Below are 18,340 nucleotides of genomic sequence, written 5' to 3'. Positions count from 1 at the left end.
CCTTCCTTCATACATATTTCCTGAAAATTACAATCTACAGAAGTTAAAGTCCAATGTCAACAAATATCTTCTTTCGTCTTCTCGACCTCCAACCCAAGCACGGTATTAAGTACTATAGGTTCTAATACCTCTCATGTCGAAGTCAAAATTTGCACACGCACACCATACACACTTTCCTCATGACAAAATCATTTCTCTGTCAATCTTCCTCATAGTTCATGTTTAAAATTAAATCCTTTGCCATCATTTTTGACACTTGACATCTGACTATATTAAATTTCTACCAGTTCTGTAAATCTGATAATCTCTTCTTTCATTAACTGCACACCCAAACCTCTTTAAACTACTTATGCCACTCAAGAACACTTTCCTTTTTAACTGCTGTATCAACTACCAGACAATTTCCAGTTTCACTTGCACACTTCTGCTTTACTTTACATAAGTTGTTGATTCATTGATTTAATTAGTGATTACTAATCTTACATTTCAAATTGCTTGCTATCAATGTGACTGCTTCAAGAACCAGCATGACTGTATTCAATTACATAAGTACAAACATGTTGGAACACATTCATATGTCATGATGCTCAGGCACCCAACAAACTGTAAAGAATACAGAACCTCTAGATACAGAATCCCATTCCAGGAACTCGGCATCTAGAGGCTGGCTAACTGGTCATCTGACCCAGCATTGAGCAACCATTCTTCTAACTCCAATAGGATATGAAATTGCTGCCATTTTGGCAAAACAAAACACTGTTCAAACTGAACAACCATAAAATACTGCAAAACATCAAGGTTTATTTAGACTATAATAGCTTTTTTACACTATAACAAGAATGGCACTTTTTTATAGCAGTGAATAGGAAAAATTGTATGCACTGTTGAATATGGACATATTCCCATGAACTATTTAAGGAAAGCCTGTCTTGCTCACTCAATATCTGATTTTCATAGCCTTTTGTTTCTGCCTACTGTCGATTTTAGGAAACTATGCTTTCTGATGATAAATAAATTGTCACTGGGATGGGTCTTGGTTTTAAATAGGACAATGCTTGGACATATTTGAACCATTCTTGTAGTCACTATTTGCTGTTTTGATCCTGCCACCTGGCGAGGTCTCACCAGGTAAGGATTAGACCTGAAACAAAACAATGCTGCTTTCATTCTGATATGTTTCATCATTTCACCTGTTACAGGAAAAAATCAAGGGTTTATTTTTGTGATTCTTTTTCAGGAAGAATAAAACACATTCCAAAAAGAACATCTGAGGAGTAGAGCGACTTATTACACATTTTATATGCTACATGGAATGTACAGTGAAGTGATACAATAAGAACTGCACAGAACTAGAAGATGTGGTAATCTTGATGCAAGTTTCATAAACTTTATAGCAGTTTATACTACTATAAACTAAATCTGTATCTATCTTTTATGGCCACTATATTTAAAATGTAAAAACTGGCAAATTTAAACCATGCCCATTGCCATTATAAGTTAAAACCATTTAGTACAGAATAAGATCCATACATTTAATGAATTACTGTAAAATTCTGTTACAATTAACTTATCAGGGTACGTGAATCATTTTGTTAAACTGAAATTGTTCCAATGAATAGCACTGAAAATTACTTCAAAATAATCATTATCTGTTCAAATAAATTCTGCTATATACAGAATTAAGCAATTCTGCTCAATTTTACATAAAGTTAAAATCAAGAATAAATAAATACACCGAACATTTACTACAATATTTGTTCAGTGATCATCACTTTCAAAGAATATTGTATACATAAAAAATACTGCATCATATAAAATTTAACACTTTCAGAAGCACATTAAAGGTATCCAACACTTAGCACTCTTAATATGACTGCAAAAATGGGCAACTAAGTGAATCTGTTAAGTGGGAGAGATTTATCCATAGGAAATTATGTAAATAATTTTAACTGGTTGGTATAATGTGTTTTTGGCTGATTTTAAGGCATCACTTCTCTATATAATATTAAATGTGGTAGGAATATTTAAACCTTTAAATTAAAAAAAAAACTTTAAATGCATAAGTTGTGCAATAAAATGTAAATATAATAATAATAATTTTCTGTTTATACTCCGGCACAACAACCAAGTCAGTAGAGTTTACAGTAAATCGGCAATACAAATATTTATCGTATTTAGTAGTCACGGGCTTGAACTCCAGTCCACTCAAGGAACGCATGCTATGCAGTCTCGCTCCTGACCACTGGGCTACGTCGTGCTCCAGAATCGGAAGTCAGGAACCCCAACCAGACCCCAAAACACATCAAACCACCCTCATGAAACTGAATGAGAGAAGACTGTGTCAAAATTAATTAACACAAAAAAAAAATCAGAAAAACAACACAATTAGACAATGTTATTAATCGCTGAAACCCTTGAAATTAAGTTAAACGAAAATTCTATCAACGTACGTCATCCCTACTTCAACCTCATTTCAGATTCATGGGTTTTTACTTGCATGCCAGGACAAATAATCTCTCCATTTAACACACACACACACACACACACACACACACACACACACACACACACACACACACACACACACACACACACACACACACACACACACACACACACACACACACAGCGTTATTTCCAATCTGTGACCGCCGTTTGTCGAAAAACTTAAAGTCAGCTTAAGAAAGGAAAGTTTGTAATGGCCTCCATCGTGCAATGACTGCTGTGGGATTGTGCGCTGTGATGAAGAAAAAGAATCCCATTAAGATTTGTTTGGTCAGACTAAGGAGGCAGCTTTCAACTTTTTCAATGCTTCCACATATCAATTTGAGTTGAATGTGGTGCCACGCTTCAAGAAGGCCTCAAGCAAGACCCCTTCTTTGTCCCAAAACACTGTCACCCTGACTTTACCGACAGAAGACTGTCTTTTGAACTTCTTGTGCAGTGAATTTTGATGGTAACACTGACTACATCTCTTCGTTTCAGGATCATGATGGTGGACCCAGGTTTTGTCACCTGTGACTACATGTGAAAGAAAAACCTCTCCTTCACTCTCGTAGCGCTGGAGAAGTTCCATACAGATGACTTTCCAGGCTTCTTTGTGCTCGTGTATCAGCATTTTCGGGATACACCTGGTGCAAACCTTGCTGTAGCCTAGTTCTTTTATGATGATTATTATAAAGACCTAATCAGCATTATAAATTAGCTTCCTCTGTAAACAATATCTCACATAGAGGAATTGTGTTCCCTATAAAAAAAAATTCTGCTTAGATTTTTTAGTATACAAACAATATTAGTTTAATATTTTCATGTCTAAGTATTATTTTTAATACTATAGTAATGTTACATTTGCATTAAAACTTGAAGCAATTTAGTGACAAAAAGCAAACAGTAAAGGATTAAAAAGGTTTAATTACAAAAGAATATTACTGTAGGCAGAATTAAATTTTCTTAGAAAAAATAAATAAATCATACCTTAATACAAATAAGAATAACATTTGGGAAATGGGGAATACTAGCACTACTGCTCTTTATATTAGGCAGATTGATGCTCAGTAAATTCATTATTATTATTTATTTGTTTTTTTTTTTTTTTTTAGGAGCATTAGCAACTAAGGCCATATTGCTTCGGGGATATATAGTGGTTATTCCCTGACCTTTCCGCATCATCCGTATTTGGTGGTCACGGGCTCGAACCCCGGTCTAATCAAGAAGCGTGTGCTACGCACTGCTGCTCCTGCCCACCTGGCTATGGAGGCGCCTCGCTTAGTAAATAAATTAATGCTTAGTTTATAAAAGAGATTTTACAAAGAAATGATTAAACCTGCAACTCAGAATCACTTCAAAGTGTTTCACCATATTTTCTAACATAATACAGTTAAGGAACTTACCCAATTCCAGATCCAACATTATTTGAAGTTTTTATTACTGGTACCTGAAATGGGGAGAAAAAAAATATTTTGCTTGTAAATTTATAAGGCATATCAAGTATAAATAAACAAATATGCAATTTCAATATTAAATACTGATAGTTAATAGTACTGTTCACCCATCATTAGTTACATTAAAACTTGGTTAAGTGGGAGTTTATCCATTTCAACAGAGCTCCAATTTTTATAGATGTACATGCTACTGTTTGAAGGAAGATATATTGGGTTAGGTATGCTAGAGACCAATTTTTCAAAAACTTTATTGATCACAATCCACCATTTTAAATTGCAACCCAGTGCACTGATTAAATATATATATATATATACAGGCTGGACTCGATTAACATGATTAATTCATCCCACGACTGCATCACGCAAAACGGAAACGCGTTAATTGAATATAATAATCAATAGGAAAAATTATAATTGGTCCTTGACCTTCTGGAATGTCCATAAAGAATTTTAAAAATACCTTCTAAATAACTTTTTTAACTGTATACAATGTAAAAGATAATGAAAATAATTATAGAATTAAATGTTTATTGAATTCCCAAACTGTTCCCAGTGGTTCCCAAACTGTGCGCGGTGGAATATTTTAAATTTTTGAGGGGAACACAGCGATATTCAACATCTGTCGGACACCGTGCGAACTAATAGCTCGAGGTAGTTCACAGTTTCAGCATTTCTTATTAAGTTGTTTGGATCTAACTACTTAATAAACGGAACTGTTAAGTATTTCTTTTGGGTGCGCCTTGAAAAAATTACTGAGACACTAAGGGCGCCGTGAACCGAGAAAGTTTGGGAAACTGACATAAAATACACAATGAAGAAATGACTGTTGCGGAAATGTTGACTTTCTCTTTTCGTCAATCAATTTCTGATAGCCGACAACAATCTTCTCTGGGCCCTGGCGAAATAATATTGCAGAGGTTCTCTGCGATATTATTTCGCCAGGGCCCAGAGTACTTCTTGCTTAAAAATTTGAATTTTTAAGCAAGTGTGCATGACTTTATTAGCAGGAGACAAACAAGTAACACATCTTCCGATGGTTGGTGAAACACACACAGGGCGGGCAGTAGGCAAATGTTTGTTTATTGCCCGTACGACTCGCGGTAAGCTTAATGCGCGATTCAAATCTTTTTCAACTATCGCATTAAAAAAAAAAAAAAAAAAGATCGCGCTAACTGGAAATTTGCATTATGTAAAGTGAAAAGTGGTATAATTTTTCAAATAGCGTTAAATGAAGATCGCGTTAATCAAACTCGCGTTATGCGAGGCCTGGCTATATATATATATATATATATATATTAATTTTAGTTAACCGTAATATATTTTGGTTTTGTTATCTAATACCACATTACCTTCATTTAATATTGCTATCATATACTACCTAACTATATTCTGGACAGTTATGCTGGACAATGACTACAGAAATGGATAGCCTGTTAATTATGTTAATTGATACATTGAGAGGGTTAGCCCTCGAATAAGTCCCTTTCAATGTATCTATATACCTATAATTAATATAATTTTGATATGTAAGATTTTCCTTATGTTAAATTGCATATATATTTTTTCCAGGTTGCCGTAGGCGCTTACATAGGTTTTTATGTTTCTTGGGCTGTTATATACTACCGGTTTGTTTCTCGGTATACACTATAACCTGCTAAATTTAGATTATAACTACACCATTAGGCTCTACAACTATAACTAACATCTTAAATAATAAAATAATAATATATATATATATAGTCAAACTTGGTTATAATGAGCATCAAGGAACAGACAAAATTTCCTCGTTATAATCATTACTGACTATATCAGTGAAGAGTTAGATCTACCTATTTTTTTGAATTTTCAATAACTTGATAAAAAGATAGATTCAAAAAACAAAAGAAATATTAGAGAGAAAAAAATAATTTAAGTATAAACCTATGTATTATTTGTATTAATATGATTGTATAAACTGCAGGGTGTCCCATAATGAACTGCACTTTTGTTTTCTTTATAATTCAAACAAGTGGTGGGTGAGCACACAGCTAGTCCTTACCATTAGACAAGTTTTTGGAAATTTAGCAGCAATGGATCGCTTCACAGTACCAGAGAGCATATTTTGTGTATCCACATTCTACCAAAACAATAATTCAATCATTACCATTAGACAGATTTCGTGATCACTACAATTTACATGACAATAGTGAAATCCAAATGTAACCCCAATTCACAAAGGAGGATCAAAGGCTGACACAAGTAATTATAGACCTGTTAGTTTAACTTCTGTTCCAGGTAAATTAATGGAGACACTGGTTAAAGAAGCACTGCAGGATCATCTAGACAAGAATTCAGTTATAGCTCAGACGCAGCATGGTTTTGTTAAGGGCAGGTCTTGCCTGACCAATTTGATTGGATACTATGATGTAGTCACAAAAGAACTGGATGCAGGGAATAACTTTGATTTTATATATTTGGATCTTAGAAAGGCTTTTGATACTGTTGCACATGGAAGACTGCTGCACAAATTGGAGCAGTGTGGCATTGGAGGCAAATTGCTGCTATGGATAAGGGGATGGTTGAGTGGCAGAAGACAGAGAGTGGTAATCAATGGACACTGCTCAACGTGGACTAATGTTATTAGTGGAGTTCCTCAGGGTTCAGTGTTGGATCCGTTGTTTTCGGTGTTTATGAATGATATTGATGATGGGATATCAAGTTTAATGTCCAAGTTTGCAGACGATACAAAGGTTGGCAGGGTTGTTAAGGACACTACTGACGCTATGCTGCTGCAACAGGATCTGGAAAGGTTGAACAGATGGGCTGAGAGGTGGCAAATGAAGTTCAACATTGACAAATGTAAAGTACTACATATGGGAAACAGTAACCCCAGAGCAACGTATCAACTCTGCGGTACTACACTGACAGTGGTGGAGAATGAAAAGGACCTAGAGGTAATTGTGCAGGCAGATATGAAGTTCTCTGAGCAGTGCAGACGAGCTGCAAGAGTAGCTCATGGTGTCTTGTCAATGATATACAGGAATTTTTCTAGCAGGGATAAGGAGGTGATTATTCCCTTGTATAAGGCAATGGTTAGGCCACATCTTGAGTACTGTATACAGGTCTGGAGGCCTCATTTCAAGAAGAATGTAGAGCTGCTGGAACGGGTACAGAGAAGGGCAACAAGATTAGTGAATGGAACAAAGGGTTGCTCTTACGAAGAAAGGCTTAAGTTTTGCAAATTACAGAGTCTGGAGACTAGGCACCGGCGAGGTGATCTGATAGAGGTGTATAAGGCTTTGAATGGTTTGAGCATGCTCAATGCCAATGGGATTCTTCATCTTGCTCAGAATAATCACCTCAGAGGGCATAAATTCAAATTGAGGAAGGACGGATGTCGGATAGATGTGCGGAAATTTGCCTTTGGCCAGCGGGTGGTTGGTTGGTGGAACCGACTTCCATCACTTGTTGTTGAAGTTGATAGCCTAAAGAAATTTAAAGCTCAACTGGATAGGTATTTCGAACGAACGGAGGGGTGAAATGGGAGTGGTGTGTTTTTTTTTTTTTTTTTTTTGGCTGATGCTGAATAAGCTTGCTTTCTTGCATCATATGCCTCTACTAATGCTAATGCTAAAACATGAGTCAAGAGATTCAAAGAATATCTTGACCCATGTTTTGATCCAAAAACTTCAAGAAGTAATGAGAATTTGGGGCGCTTAAACATTTCAATATGCAAGAATCCACGCCAATCAGTGTGGAAGTGTGCTGCAGAATTAAACTTGCCCCAAACATGTACACCGAATACTGAAGAAAGATTTGACTCTGCACCCTTACAAAAATCCAGATGGTTCAAGATTTAAGAGTCTGACTTCATTGCAATGGTAAATTATGCCAACAAAATTTTTGAAAGATTTACCAACATTTTTTCTGATGAGGCTCATTTTCATTTGAATGGACACAAACAAAACTGTCATTATGGTAGTGAGAATAATCCAAGACTGAAACACCAAAGAGCATTGCATTGTCCTAAAGTTACTGTTTGGGCTGCAATGTCAGCTTCTGTAATAATCGGCCGATGCTTCTAAGAACTCGTGCAGCTATGCGGTAACAGTTAATTCTGAATGCCATGTTATAGAGATTTTCTGATCCCACAACTGCAGGATACAGCACCAGGAAAAATATCAAGCAAGATGGGGCGACTTGTCACAGATCGAATGCAACTTTACCAGTGATTCACGAACTGTTTCCAGAAAAACTCATTTCACGTACAGGCGACATTAACTGGCCTCCAAGAAGTCTTGATTTATCCCCACTTGATTTTTGTTTGTAAGGATACCTCAAGAGCCGTGTTTACTCCAATAATCCAAGAACCAGGGAGAAATTAAAAGAAAAAATATCTGCTCCGAAATCGCAAGCATTCCACTGGTAATGTGTCGGCACACTTCGAAAATTTGAGGGTTAGGGTTGAAGAGTGTTGGTGTGAGGGACATCATCTCGATGATCTGATTTTTAGAAAATAATTTTTTTTAAATGTATATTTTTTTCATTATGATTTTTTTCAAAAGTGCAATTCATTATGGGAGACCCTGTACAATACACTTAATATTAAACACAATTTATTTGTCTGTAATTTTAAAACCATACACTTAATACTAAACAATTTATTTCTCCGTAATTAAAAACAATACCAATTGATTAACAATTTCAATTAGTCTCTTTATTTATGAACCTTAAAATTGATATTTGTTTTAAAAATTTCATTTTAATATTTTTTCAAGTTTCCTCTTAAAACACTCAAAGTGTTAAGTCTCATTATTTGCTTCAGTTCCTTCAAAGAAATTGACTAATGTGTCCACTGCACCTTCAGTTTGGGAGATTGTTGGCACTGATTTTGGTTCACTTTCACTTATCATTACAATCATAATCTGTCTTTGTTGAGCACAGAATCTACAATTTCACTCTCTGTAGGAAGACCACTAGTTAACAAGTTGTCACTGACTCATACAAATTCATCGATGTTATCTGTATTAAAACCTACGTTGTTACATAGCAACCATTTCAATAATGGTAAGTTGTTTTCTTCATTTCCATCATCTTCACCTAAGAAGAAATTTCATTTAAATTTAATTTCATTTCAATTTAATTAATTTAATTTCAATTTCTTGAAGCAACTGGATGTTGTTGAAGTAATGCTATTCCATGCATCACTCAAATTTATTGCATCCAATATCAATATAGACTCATTAAGTTCCTGTTCTCTTTGACTGATCAGATGTAGAACTAGAAATATTTTTTAAAATCCTTTCAAACTCTTGATTACACCAATGTCCATTGGCTGTAAAACTCATGTCGCACTGGGAGGCAGAAAACACTTTGTTATTGTTATTTGGTTTTTAGGAGCATTAGCAACTAAGACCATATTGCTCCTGGGATATGTGGTGGTCATTCTCTGGCCTTTCCACATCCTCTGTATTTGGTGGGCACTGGCTCGAACCCCGGTCTAATCAAGAAGTGTGTGTTCTATGCACTGCTGCTCCTGCCCACCTGGCTACAGAGGTGCCGGCAGAAAACACTAGCTTAATGTTGGCAAAATTTTGAATCTGTGGATGTGCAGGACAGTTATCAACTAACAAAATATTTTTCTTCTTTTTGAATAGCTCCTTATTTCAATCATTTATGTATTTCCAAAAAATATCCGAAGTCATCAAGCTTTCTTGTTCACAGTGTAATCCACAAGAAGTTTTCTTATGGTTTTGAAACACCAAGGTTTAAATAATTTTCCAATATAGCAAACACTTTTTTTTTTTTTTTAAATCCTGTCATATTTTTGCATATGAACCAAGCAAGTCTGATTTTTTTCCACCAACACATTTTCCCCCTTTGAATTTAAATTTATTGTCACGTGTCAAATTATATAAAAAAAAGGCCTGTTTCGTCAGTATTGTAGATGCCTTTGTCGTTGAAATCTTTCCCGATTTCTGCCTAAACATGATCAATCCATTCATTTGCCATTGGAAAATCTCAATCTGCAGATCCAATTCTTGGATCTGCAGATTGAGATTTTCCATTAATTTCTGCATAAATTATGTTATATCAGTTTTTAAATTGATCCAGCCAACCATTGTTACCTACAAAATCGTTTCATTCAAATTGTTTAGCAAATTTTTCTGCTCGAGCCTTCAAAAGATCGGACCGTCTATTGAAAATCCAGCAATTCTTTGTGTAGTGAACCACTGAAGCAATGCATCATCGACGTTTGTAACCTCGCACTTTAATTTTTTTTGGTTTTGTTTATGTTTTTTTTTTCCGTGCCGATATGTCAAAATATTTATTCTTCCAGTCTCAATTACTGTTGAAGTGTGCAAAGAAACTTTTTACACACTTCAACATTTTTTGCACCACGTTCTAACTCACAAATAATTGACTTTTTCACAAATCGAGAGACTGTCTTTTGTTAGCAGACATATTTCCAAAGGAAGGGTTCATTTCTAACTGATTTTACTTTAAAATGTCTGTAAAGTGATCTGCATACAAAATTCTTAGGTAGTCCCAAAATAAATTTATGGTTCAGTGAATACAAGACAATCTGTAAATAGGGTAATGAGACAAGCGGAATGCCAATACACTACTGTATAGCCCCCATCCCTGAAAGTATAATGTCATAAACCAGCCACTAATCCGATGTGGGTGGTCAATAAAGCTAAGTCACCCTTTTCATTTTTGTCTCTTCCAAGAATTGAGTTTTTTTTTTGACTACACGGGCAAATTAAGAATGTTTGCATAGTTACCAAAATTTGCACAGTATATCCGTGTAGTACACTCGTTATAACAGTGAGCAATTGTATGGGAAAACGCATAAATTAAAATCATTATGGCTTTTTGTTCATTACAGCCGCGATCTCGTTATTTCCGTGCTCATTATATAACTGTATATACAACTGAAACAAAAGTGTTTCACAAAAGAATACTTACCCTTACTACGTATGATAAAATAAAAAAATAAAGTTACTTTCGATTATTATTTTATTAATATTTAAATACAATATAGGCGAAAAAAATCCAAAATAAAACAATACAAAACAAAATTAGAAAAGATTTTATTTAATACAACAGGTGTGCTTGCCAGTTCATAAGTTCATTCCAGTTGGGAACATGAGAACAATGCAGCACTCATATCTGGTACACTATTGAGCTGTTTCTTACCTTTGTTTTTAATCACATCATAGTTTAAAGTTCTGGCTCACAAATAGGTTGTTGTGAATGGTAATACAGCAATACACTCTTCCTGGCGCCTCCGTAGCCAGGTGGGAAGGAGCAGCAGTGCGTAGCACACGCTTCTTGATTAGACCGGGGTTCGAGCCCGTCACCACCAAATACGGAGGATGCAGAAAGGTCAGGGAATGACCACCGCATATCCCCGGAGCAATATGGCCTTAGTTGCTAATGCTCCTAAAAACCAAATAACAAACAAACAAACAAACACTCTTCCTACTTAGCAATGGAAATTCCTCTTTAATCTTAATCCAAAATTATGACAAACTTAATATCTTAGTCATTCTTCAGTGTAAATGAAGTACTAAGCTGCAATAATTCGTTCTCTTCTTTGGGCACCAAATTTAACTCAATTATTGATTCAGGATTTTGTAATATATCTAATTTTATTTCATTCAAACTGCCTTCATTAATAATGTTTTCTTCACTATGTTCAGCAATATCAGGAACATATAGTAGTTACGATAAATTTGGTAACTATGCAAACATTCTTAATTGCTTGGGTAGTCGGAAAATCCAATCCTTGGAATAGACAAAAATGAAAAGGGCGACTTAGCTTTAATGACCACATGCATCGGATTAGTGGCTGGTTTATGACCTTGTCCTTTTTAGGGCGGGGGAGGGGGATGCAATAGTGCTATTGTATTCCCCCCATGTTACATTATTTACAATATTTGCCACATTGCATTATTTATGGATTGTCTTGTATTCACTGAACCATAAATTTATTTTGGGACTTCTAAGAAACCCAAGGGCTTCGCACACCCAGGGTACTCAGCTGGATATCATCATTCTTCTCTTTCTTGGCGATTTCCTTCTAGTGCAATATCTGGTATCTCGTTGTGAAGGTAGCCACAATATGTGATAAATTAAGCGATGCCATTACACTACTTATGTAGTTAAATTTATGGGTAAACTATGGTGTATTTACACCGATATTATATAATTAATTTCAACCCATAACGTATTATGCCTTGTGCATTTACTCCTCAAAATATTATCATTATCTTCACCAATTGGCATCTCTCGTATCGTGGAATTAACTTCGCAAACGTGATGGTGTGTCTGCATTATCAGGGTACCTGCCTGCCCACCGATGAGCGAGCCAATAAGCTCTGAAACGAGTCTGGTATGGTGGTGCCCACTGAGAATAAGTAACAGTAGTCTCTTCTACTAGAAAAGCATTATTTATTTGAAGTAGTGCAATACCTGGTATCTCGTGAAGGTAGCCACAATATGAGATAAAAATCAAACAATGCCATTACACTACTTATGTAGTTAAATTTATGGGTAAACTATTGTGTAGTTGTGTAGTTAATTTCAACCCATAACATGTCTTGTGCATTTAGTCTTCAAAATTTTACAGCCATGGACACTGGTGTAATTAAGAGTTAAAGGATTTTATAAAAGATTTCTAGTTCTACATCTGATCAGTGAAAGAGAACTGAACAAATCTATATTGATATTGGATGCTATAAATTCATTCGATGATGTGTGGAACAACGTTAATTCCACAACCACGTCGAATTGCTTCAAGAAATCAAAATTAAACTTAATTGTAGATGAAGATGGTGTAAATGAACAAAACTTACCATTATCTGAATGATTGCAACATAACAATGTTGTTTAATACAGATAACACCGATGAATTTGTATGAGTCGATGACAACTCATTAACTAGTGGTCTTCCTACAGAGAGTGACATTGTAGATGCTGTGCTCAACAAAGAAAGATTATGATTGTGATGATGACAAGTGAAAGTGAACCAAAATCAGTGCTGACAATCTCCCAAGCTCAAGGTGGACAGTGAATTTTTTTGAAGGAACTAAAGCAAATAATGAGACTTAACATGTTGAGTGTTTTAAGGAGGAACTTGAGAAATATCAAAGTGAAATCTTTAAAACAAACATCAATTTTAAGGATCATAAATAAAGACTAATTGAATTAGTGTTTATTATTAATTAGTATTGTTTTTAATTACATACAAATAAACTGTTTAATATTAAGTGTATTGTAGTTTATACATGCATATTAATACAAATAATATGTAGGTATATACATATTTTTTTTCTCTCTCAAATATGGGGCACCTCCGTAGCCAGGTGGGAAGGAGCAGCAGTGCGTAGCACACGCTTCTTGATTATACCAGGGTTTAAACCCGTCACCACCAAATACGGAGGATGCGGAAAGGTCAGGGAATGACCACCGCATGTTCCCGGAGCAATATAGCCTTAGTTGCTAATGCTCCTAAAAAAAAAACCAAACCAAACCTCTCTAATATTTCTTTTGTTTTTTTTTTTAACCTCTTTTCATCAAGTTATGAAGAATTAAAAAATGTAGGAGGCAGATTTAACCCATCACTGATATAGAGTAATGGTTATAACAAGGAAATTTTGTTGGTCCCTTGATGCTCATTATAACCAAATTCAACTGTGTATATATATAAAAAGGAACTTGCTAAGTTCCAGTTCATTTAGTCTTCGAAGCAGTATCAACAATTTAAGTTTATAAGTACAGATTCTCTTGAAACAGTAGAGCAGGGTTTCTCAGCCAAGTTCCACAGAACATTATCAGGGTTCGAATTCTGAAATACTGCAATAAAATTCTAAATATCCCTTAAAGCATGGAATATTTTAAAATACTAGAGTAATCTCCAAGTGGTACCAACAGCCTTTGTCATGTTCTGATCAGTTCATATTTAAAGTTATATTGTGTCTGCATTAATTTCATATTGCCTTGCTAGTGGCGACAGAAAGTCAAGCCCTGTGCCCCCAAAACAAAAAGAGTGTGGCAAACACTTTTTCTTCAAGTGGTGTACGTATCTAAAAGTTATGTTCTGAGAATCCCCTACACCTGCTGAATGCTACCCAGAATCCTCAATGTTTCTAGGTCTTTTCTCAATCTCTGTGCTATTAGATTGCTTTCGAAAAGGTTCTTTTTCTTTGCTTTAACTTTTTAAAGACTGGTGAATAGGCAATGAAGTCAATCTTGAGTAGAGAGTCTTAGCAATAGTGATATCTGAGAGAGATACTTGTACTCTGAGTGATATCATGAATGGTGTTTAGTGTATGTTACAGTAATTCATTATTTTGTAATCTTTCCATAGCTTCGTATTTAGTGTTTTTATCAAAACCATGGTTTTATCAAAGCCAAGAATAACATTTTTGCAAAAAAGAAATGAGCCCAAGTCTCACACGAAAGTAACCTTATACAGTAAACCCCCGCTATTCGCGATCGCCGATTTAATATAAAATGAAACCTAAAAAAAATGTGAATTTTAAAGCGCCAGGAATATTTTCCGCCATAAAAAAACATGAGCGTGGCTAAAATTATCTTTGCCGGTCAAAACAGCGCTCAGTGGGTGGGGGGAGATAGTTGACAAAATCGCGAGCGTGGATGTTTCTCGCTAATCCTTGTTCGGTATGTGTTATGCGCTTGCCATGCAAGGTTTCGTCGTTTGCTTTTAATTTATATGCTTATAAATTGATCTTATTATCATTTTTTTTTATCTTTGCGTTTATTTTTTTCCCTTGATGCGCAATATTTTTTCAGTAAAAGGTAAACTGCAGCCATTATCAATTTATAAATTGATATGCTTACAAAAATGATAAATCTACCGTTTTGTAGTGTAAAACAGACCTTTTCGAGTTTTTTAACGGAAGGAAAGTGACTTTATTGTGGACAAGTTCTTTCTAACCCCTACAAAAATATGGCTACGAATAACAAGAGAAATGTGAAAATAGCAAAGAAGGTGATTACATTAGCGAATAAAATTGAGTTATTAGATAAAATTTCTAATGGTGAAAGTGTCTCTCTTCAGTGGCAAAACATTATAAAATCAATGAGTCAACGGTACGATCAATCCAAAAATCGGAAGAAAAAATTCGCCGTAGTGTCCGTGAAAACGCGCTAATTGCTTCAAAAATTTGCTCTGTAACTCGTGATGTTAAATTAGGAAGAAAAAAAAATGGAAAAAGCTTTAAATCTGTGGATAGAAGACTGAACTCAAAATAAAATTCCGTTAAGTTTACTCATCATTCGTGAAAAGGCAAAACTTCTTTATCAACACTTTAGCGAAACTGGTGATAGCACTGGCGGGATAAGTTTTTTTGCTAGCAAAGGCGCTGGTTTGAAATTTCTAATAAATATTACATTTAATATTAAATTGTTTCTTATTTTCATTTCGATGCCATATGCTTGCATTTCACTATGTACTGTCTATGTACATATAATACATATAGACAAAATTTTAGACTAGTTTTTCTTATATATTTCATACTTTGGAACGGAACCCCTTTATTACTATGGGAGCAATAACTCAGTATTCGCATTTTCGGTATTCGCGACATTTCTCAGGAACGTAACCCCCGCGAATAGCGGGGGTTTACTGTATTGACTTCGGCTGGGAACTTTATTTTGATGTTTAAGTAAACTTTATTTTGATTATCAAATCAAAATAAAGTTTCAAATGTGAAAATATCAATTTTCACATTTGAAAAAAGATTAGATAATACAAAAAAAAAAATCAGGAATTATTTTTGGTTTTTTTTTCTTGCAACATAAGCTGACCTACTTATCTTTATAAATAAATTTTCTTAATAATAATTTAGCAGAAATTGAATTTCACTCCTCACTATCAACTTTTTCTGGTCTTTAAATGTTTTCACAATGTTTTCTTGGGATATGGAAAAAATATTTTAGTTCCTCCATGGAAAAAAGGCTGAAAAATCACTGCTCTAAATGTTCTAGAGCCACACCATCTATCCACTGTATTTAGAAGTAACAGTAGCTATTTTTAAAATTTATGAGCTTTGAAATTTGATGGTTTACCCTTTCAATAGCATTTGAGATAAGGACTTAGGATTTACGTTTTAGAATTTGGATCCAAAAGAGTTTAAATATTTCGATATTTTTATGATTTTTTCAAAAAATTTCCCCCCCTTTTCATTTTTTTTAACTGAGTTTATTTTATTTTTGACAATAATTCTGTTCTAATGTTTAGCTAATGTTAAAATAGGCAAAAATTAATATTTAAAGGCATTTATATAAACACCAATGATTTTTACAAACTTCCAAATTACTTGATAAAAACTTATTCCAGGTTGCATGCTGGTCCAGAAACACTTATGAAATGGTTAAGGACTGAATACTTCCTTATTAGGTTATTTTCATTCATCACTCCTGAGAAAAACGCTACACTTACTCAAACCAGTAATTTCTCTGTGCATACACATACATGCACTACCTAACTTACTTGAGTTTATTTTATCACACTATGTAATAATAATAAATTTAATAAATAATATATTATTATTTCAATAAGTAAATTTATTAATAAATTTAAAAGGTTGTGCAACTTTTGTGGGAAAAAAAAAAACCTTTACATGTCTCAGGACTGCTTGAAAAAAATGAAATTGCATTCAGGATCATAAAATGAAAATAACCAGCCTCTGCCAAATTGATTATCAAAGACAAAACAAATTCTAAAATACTGTAGACTAATTTGCTACATAAAGGGTGTAAAAAGGCTGTAATTACTTTACTCATGAATATTCTAAATTTTCTACCACAGATGGGTAAAGAAATTGTAATAACAATGCAAATAGCAGGGCATATGGCAATAAAATTTTTCTCAGATGACCTGTTGCATAACACTGCTCTAAAGCACTCCAGCTAAACTGAAAGGATCCGAGTCTCCTTAGCTGTCCCAGGTAGAAAATAGAATTTATTTATAACAAAAAAAAAAAAAAAAAACTAATTTTACAAAAAACAAAATGGAGCATTGTAGATGATACTCAAGAAGTTTTATTTTTGGTTGACATAGAAGACATATCGCAAAAAAATTATGTCCACTTTACAAAAGAAATGAATACTTTTCTTGTAATATCTCTCACAGTTATAATTTGATTCCATTGGCTTAAGTTAAAATGAGCTGGTAATAGGTTCTGCAATTGGTGAGTTATAGCCTGGTTGTATTTTTGCACACCACCTTTTTTTTTTATAACCAAATTCTAATTACTTAGTAATTCTTATAATTTGCTATAAAGCAATATTATTTGTCCCTACAGAAATAAATTGCACAATGTAAACAATGGCATACTGTTTATATTCCTTCACAGCCATTAAAGTCAGTTTCTTTTTTAAATACCTTACAACATGGTATTAACACAAGGTATTCCAAAAGTCATATTTCCTCCCACCTCTAATCTAAACCTTTTTTTTTTCTAAAATGCATATTTTGTTATTTTCGGATGACAAAAGTTTATCAAACTGGTTGTTAATGCACTGGATTCACGAGTGGATTAACACAGTCAAACTGTTTTCAATGGAAAGTATTTATTTCAGCCAAATCCAGACTTGGAAGACAGGAGCAACAATGTGTACAAATGGCAGCTTCATCAACTGAACTATCCCAGAAATTTTGTTAATAATTGGCTGCTTAGCGGTTCAGACTGTATTTCTGTAACAATGCACTATGGTGAATTAAGTTGTCATAAAATATTATGGTACCAAAGTTGATTGGCAAAATGCTGCAAAAATATTATGGTACAAAAGATAAGTTGCTAAGTGAGCAATCACACCCTACATAACATAGAACATGAAGTGCAAATCAAACTGATCCATAAAAACATCAGGATGACCATGTGGTTCACCTTAACCTATAGCAAAAATAGATTATTTTATTGAATATATGGCCTGCTACACTATTTGCATTTCATTCTGCGAGGATAACAAGACATCTTTAACACCCTCATGAACCAAATTTTGTGAGCAGATTTAGATGTTACAATTTTTCTGGTTTTTATATTATCTACATAAACTATATAATATAGATTCAATGCAGAGGATTAAATAAGCTACTAATTTACAGCTTAAGTATTCATTTTTAAATAACATGCTTACCACTGTTACAGGTGTAGAGTTTTCATATTCCTCATCCCAACAGTCATCCATTTTTAAATTTAACTGAAGTATAGATAGACCTATAAAGAAAAAATTTAATTTTGTTCACTTCATTATTTTACAATTAAAATATTATCATTACTGACAATATAAATTTTGGCATCAATTTTTATTACAACTGAATTGCTGGGAAGTATCAAGTTTTTCATCAACACAAAAAAAAAAAAGTGCATGCGCTGAGCATG

General features: G+C 34.1%; 1 protein-coding gene across 1 annotated transcript in view; it reads right to left on the bottom strand.

Moving 5' to 3' along the window:
* Positions 1 to 18,340, bottom strand: part of vas (ATP-dependent RNA helicase vasa) — a 200,891-nt gene that overhangs the window by 146,644 nt on the left and 35,907 nt on the right. Inside the window, exons 2-3 of the mRNA XM_090371104.1 lie at positions 18,096 to 18,175; positions 3,891 to 3,934 (exon numbers count right to left, since the gene is read on the bottom strand). Coding sequence (XP_090227230.1) covers positions 3,891 to 3,934; positions 18,096 to 18,146 — 95 coding nt within the window. The 5' untranslated portion in view covers positions 18,147 to 18,175. The remainder of the gene's footprint in view (positions 1 to 3,890; positions 3,935 to 18,095; positions 18,176 to 18,340) is intronic.

Source organism: Mastigoproctus giganteus, chromosome 4 (assembly GCF_048544385.1).
Source record: "Mastigoproctus giganteus isolate SK-2022 chromosome 4, ASM4854438v1, whole genome shotgun sequence".
Classification (NCBI taxonomy): domain Eukaryota; kingdom Metazoa; phylum Arthropoda; class Arachnida; order Uropygi; family Thelyphonidae; genus Mastigoproctus; species Mastigoproctus giganteus.
Note: the sequence above shows the minus strand (reverse complement) of the source record. Positions and strands in the feature narration are given on the sequence as shown.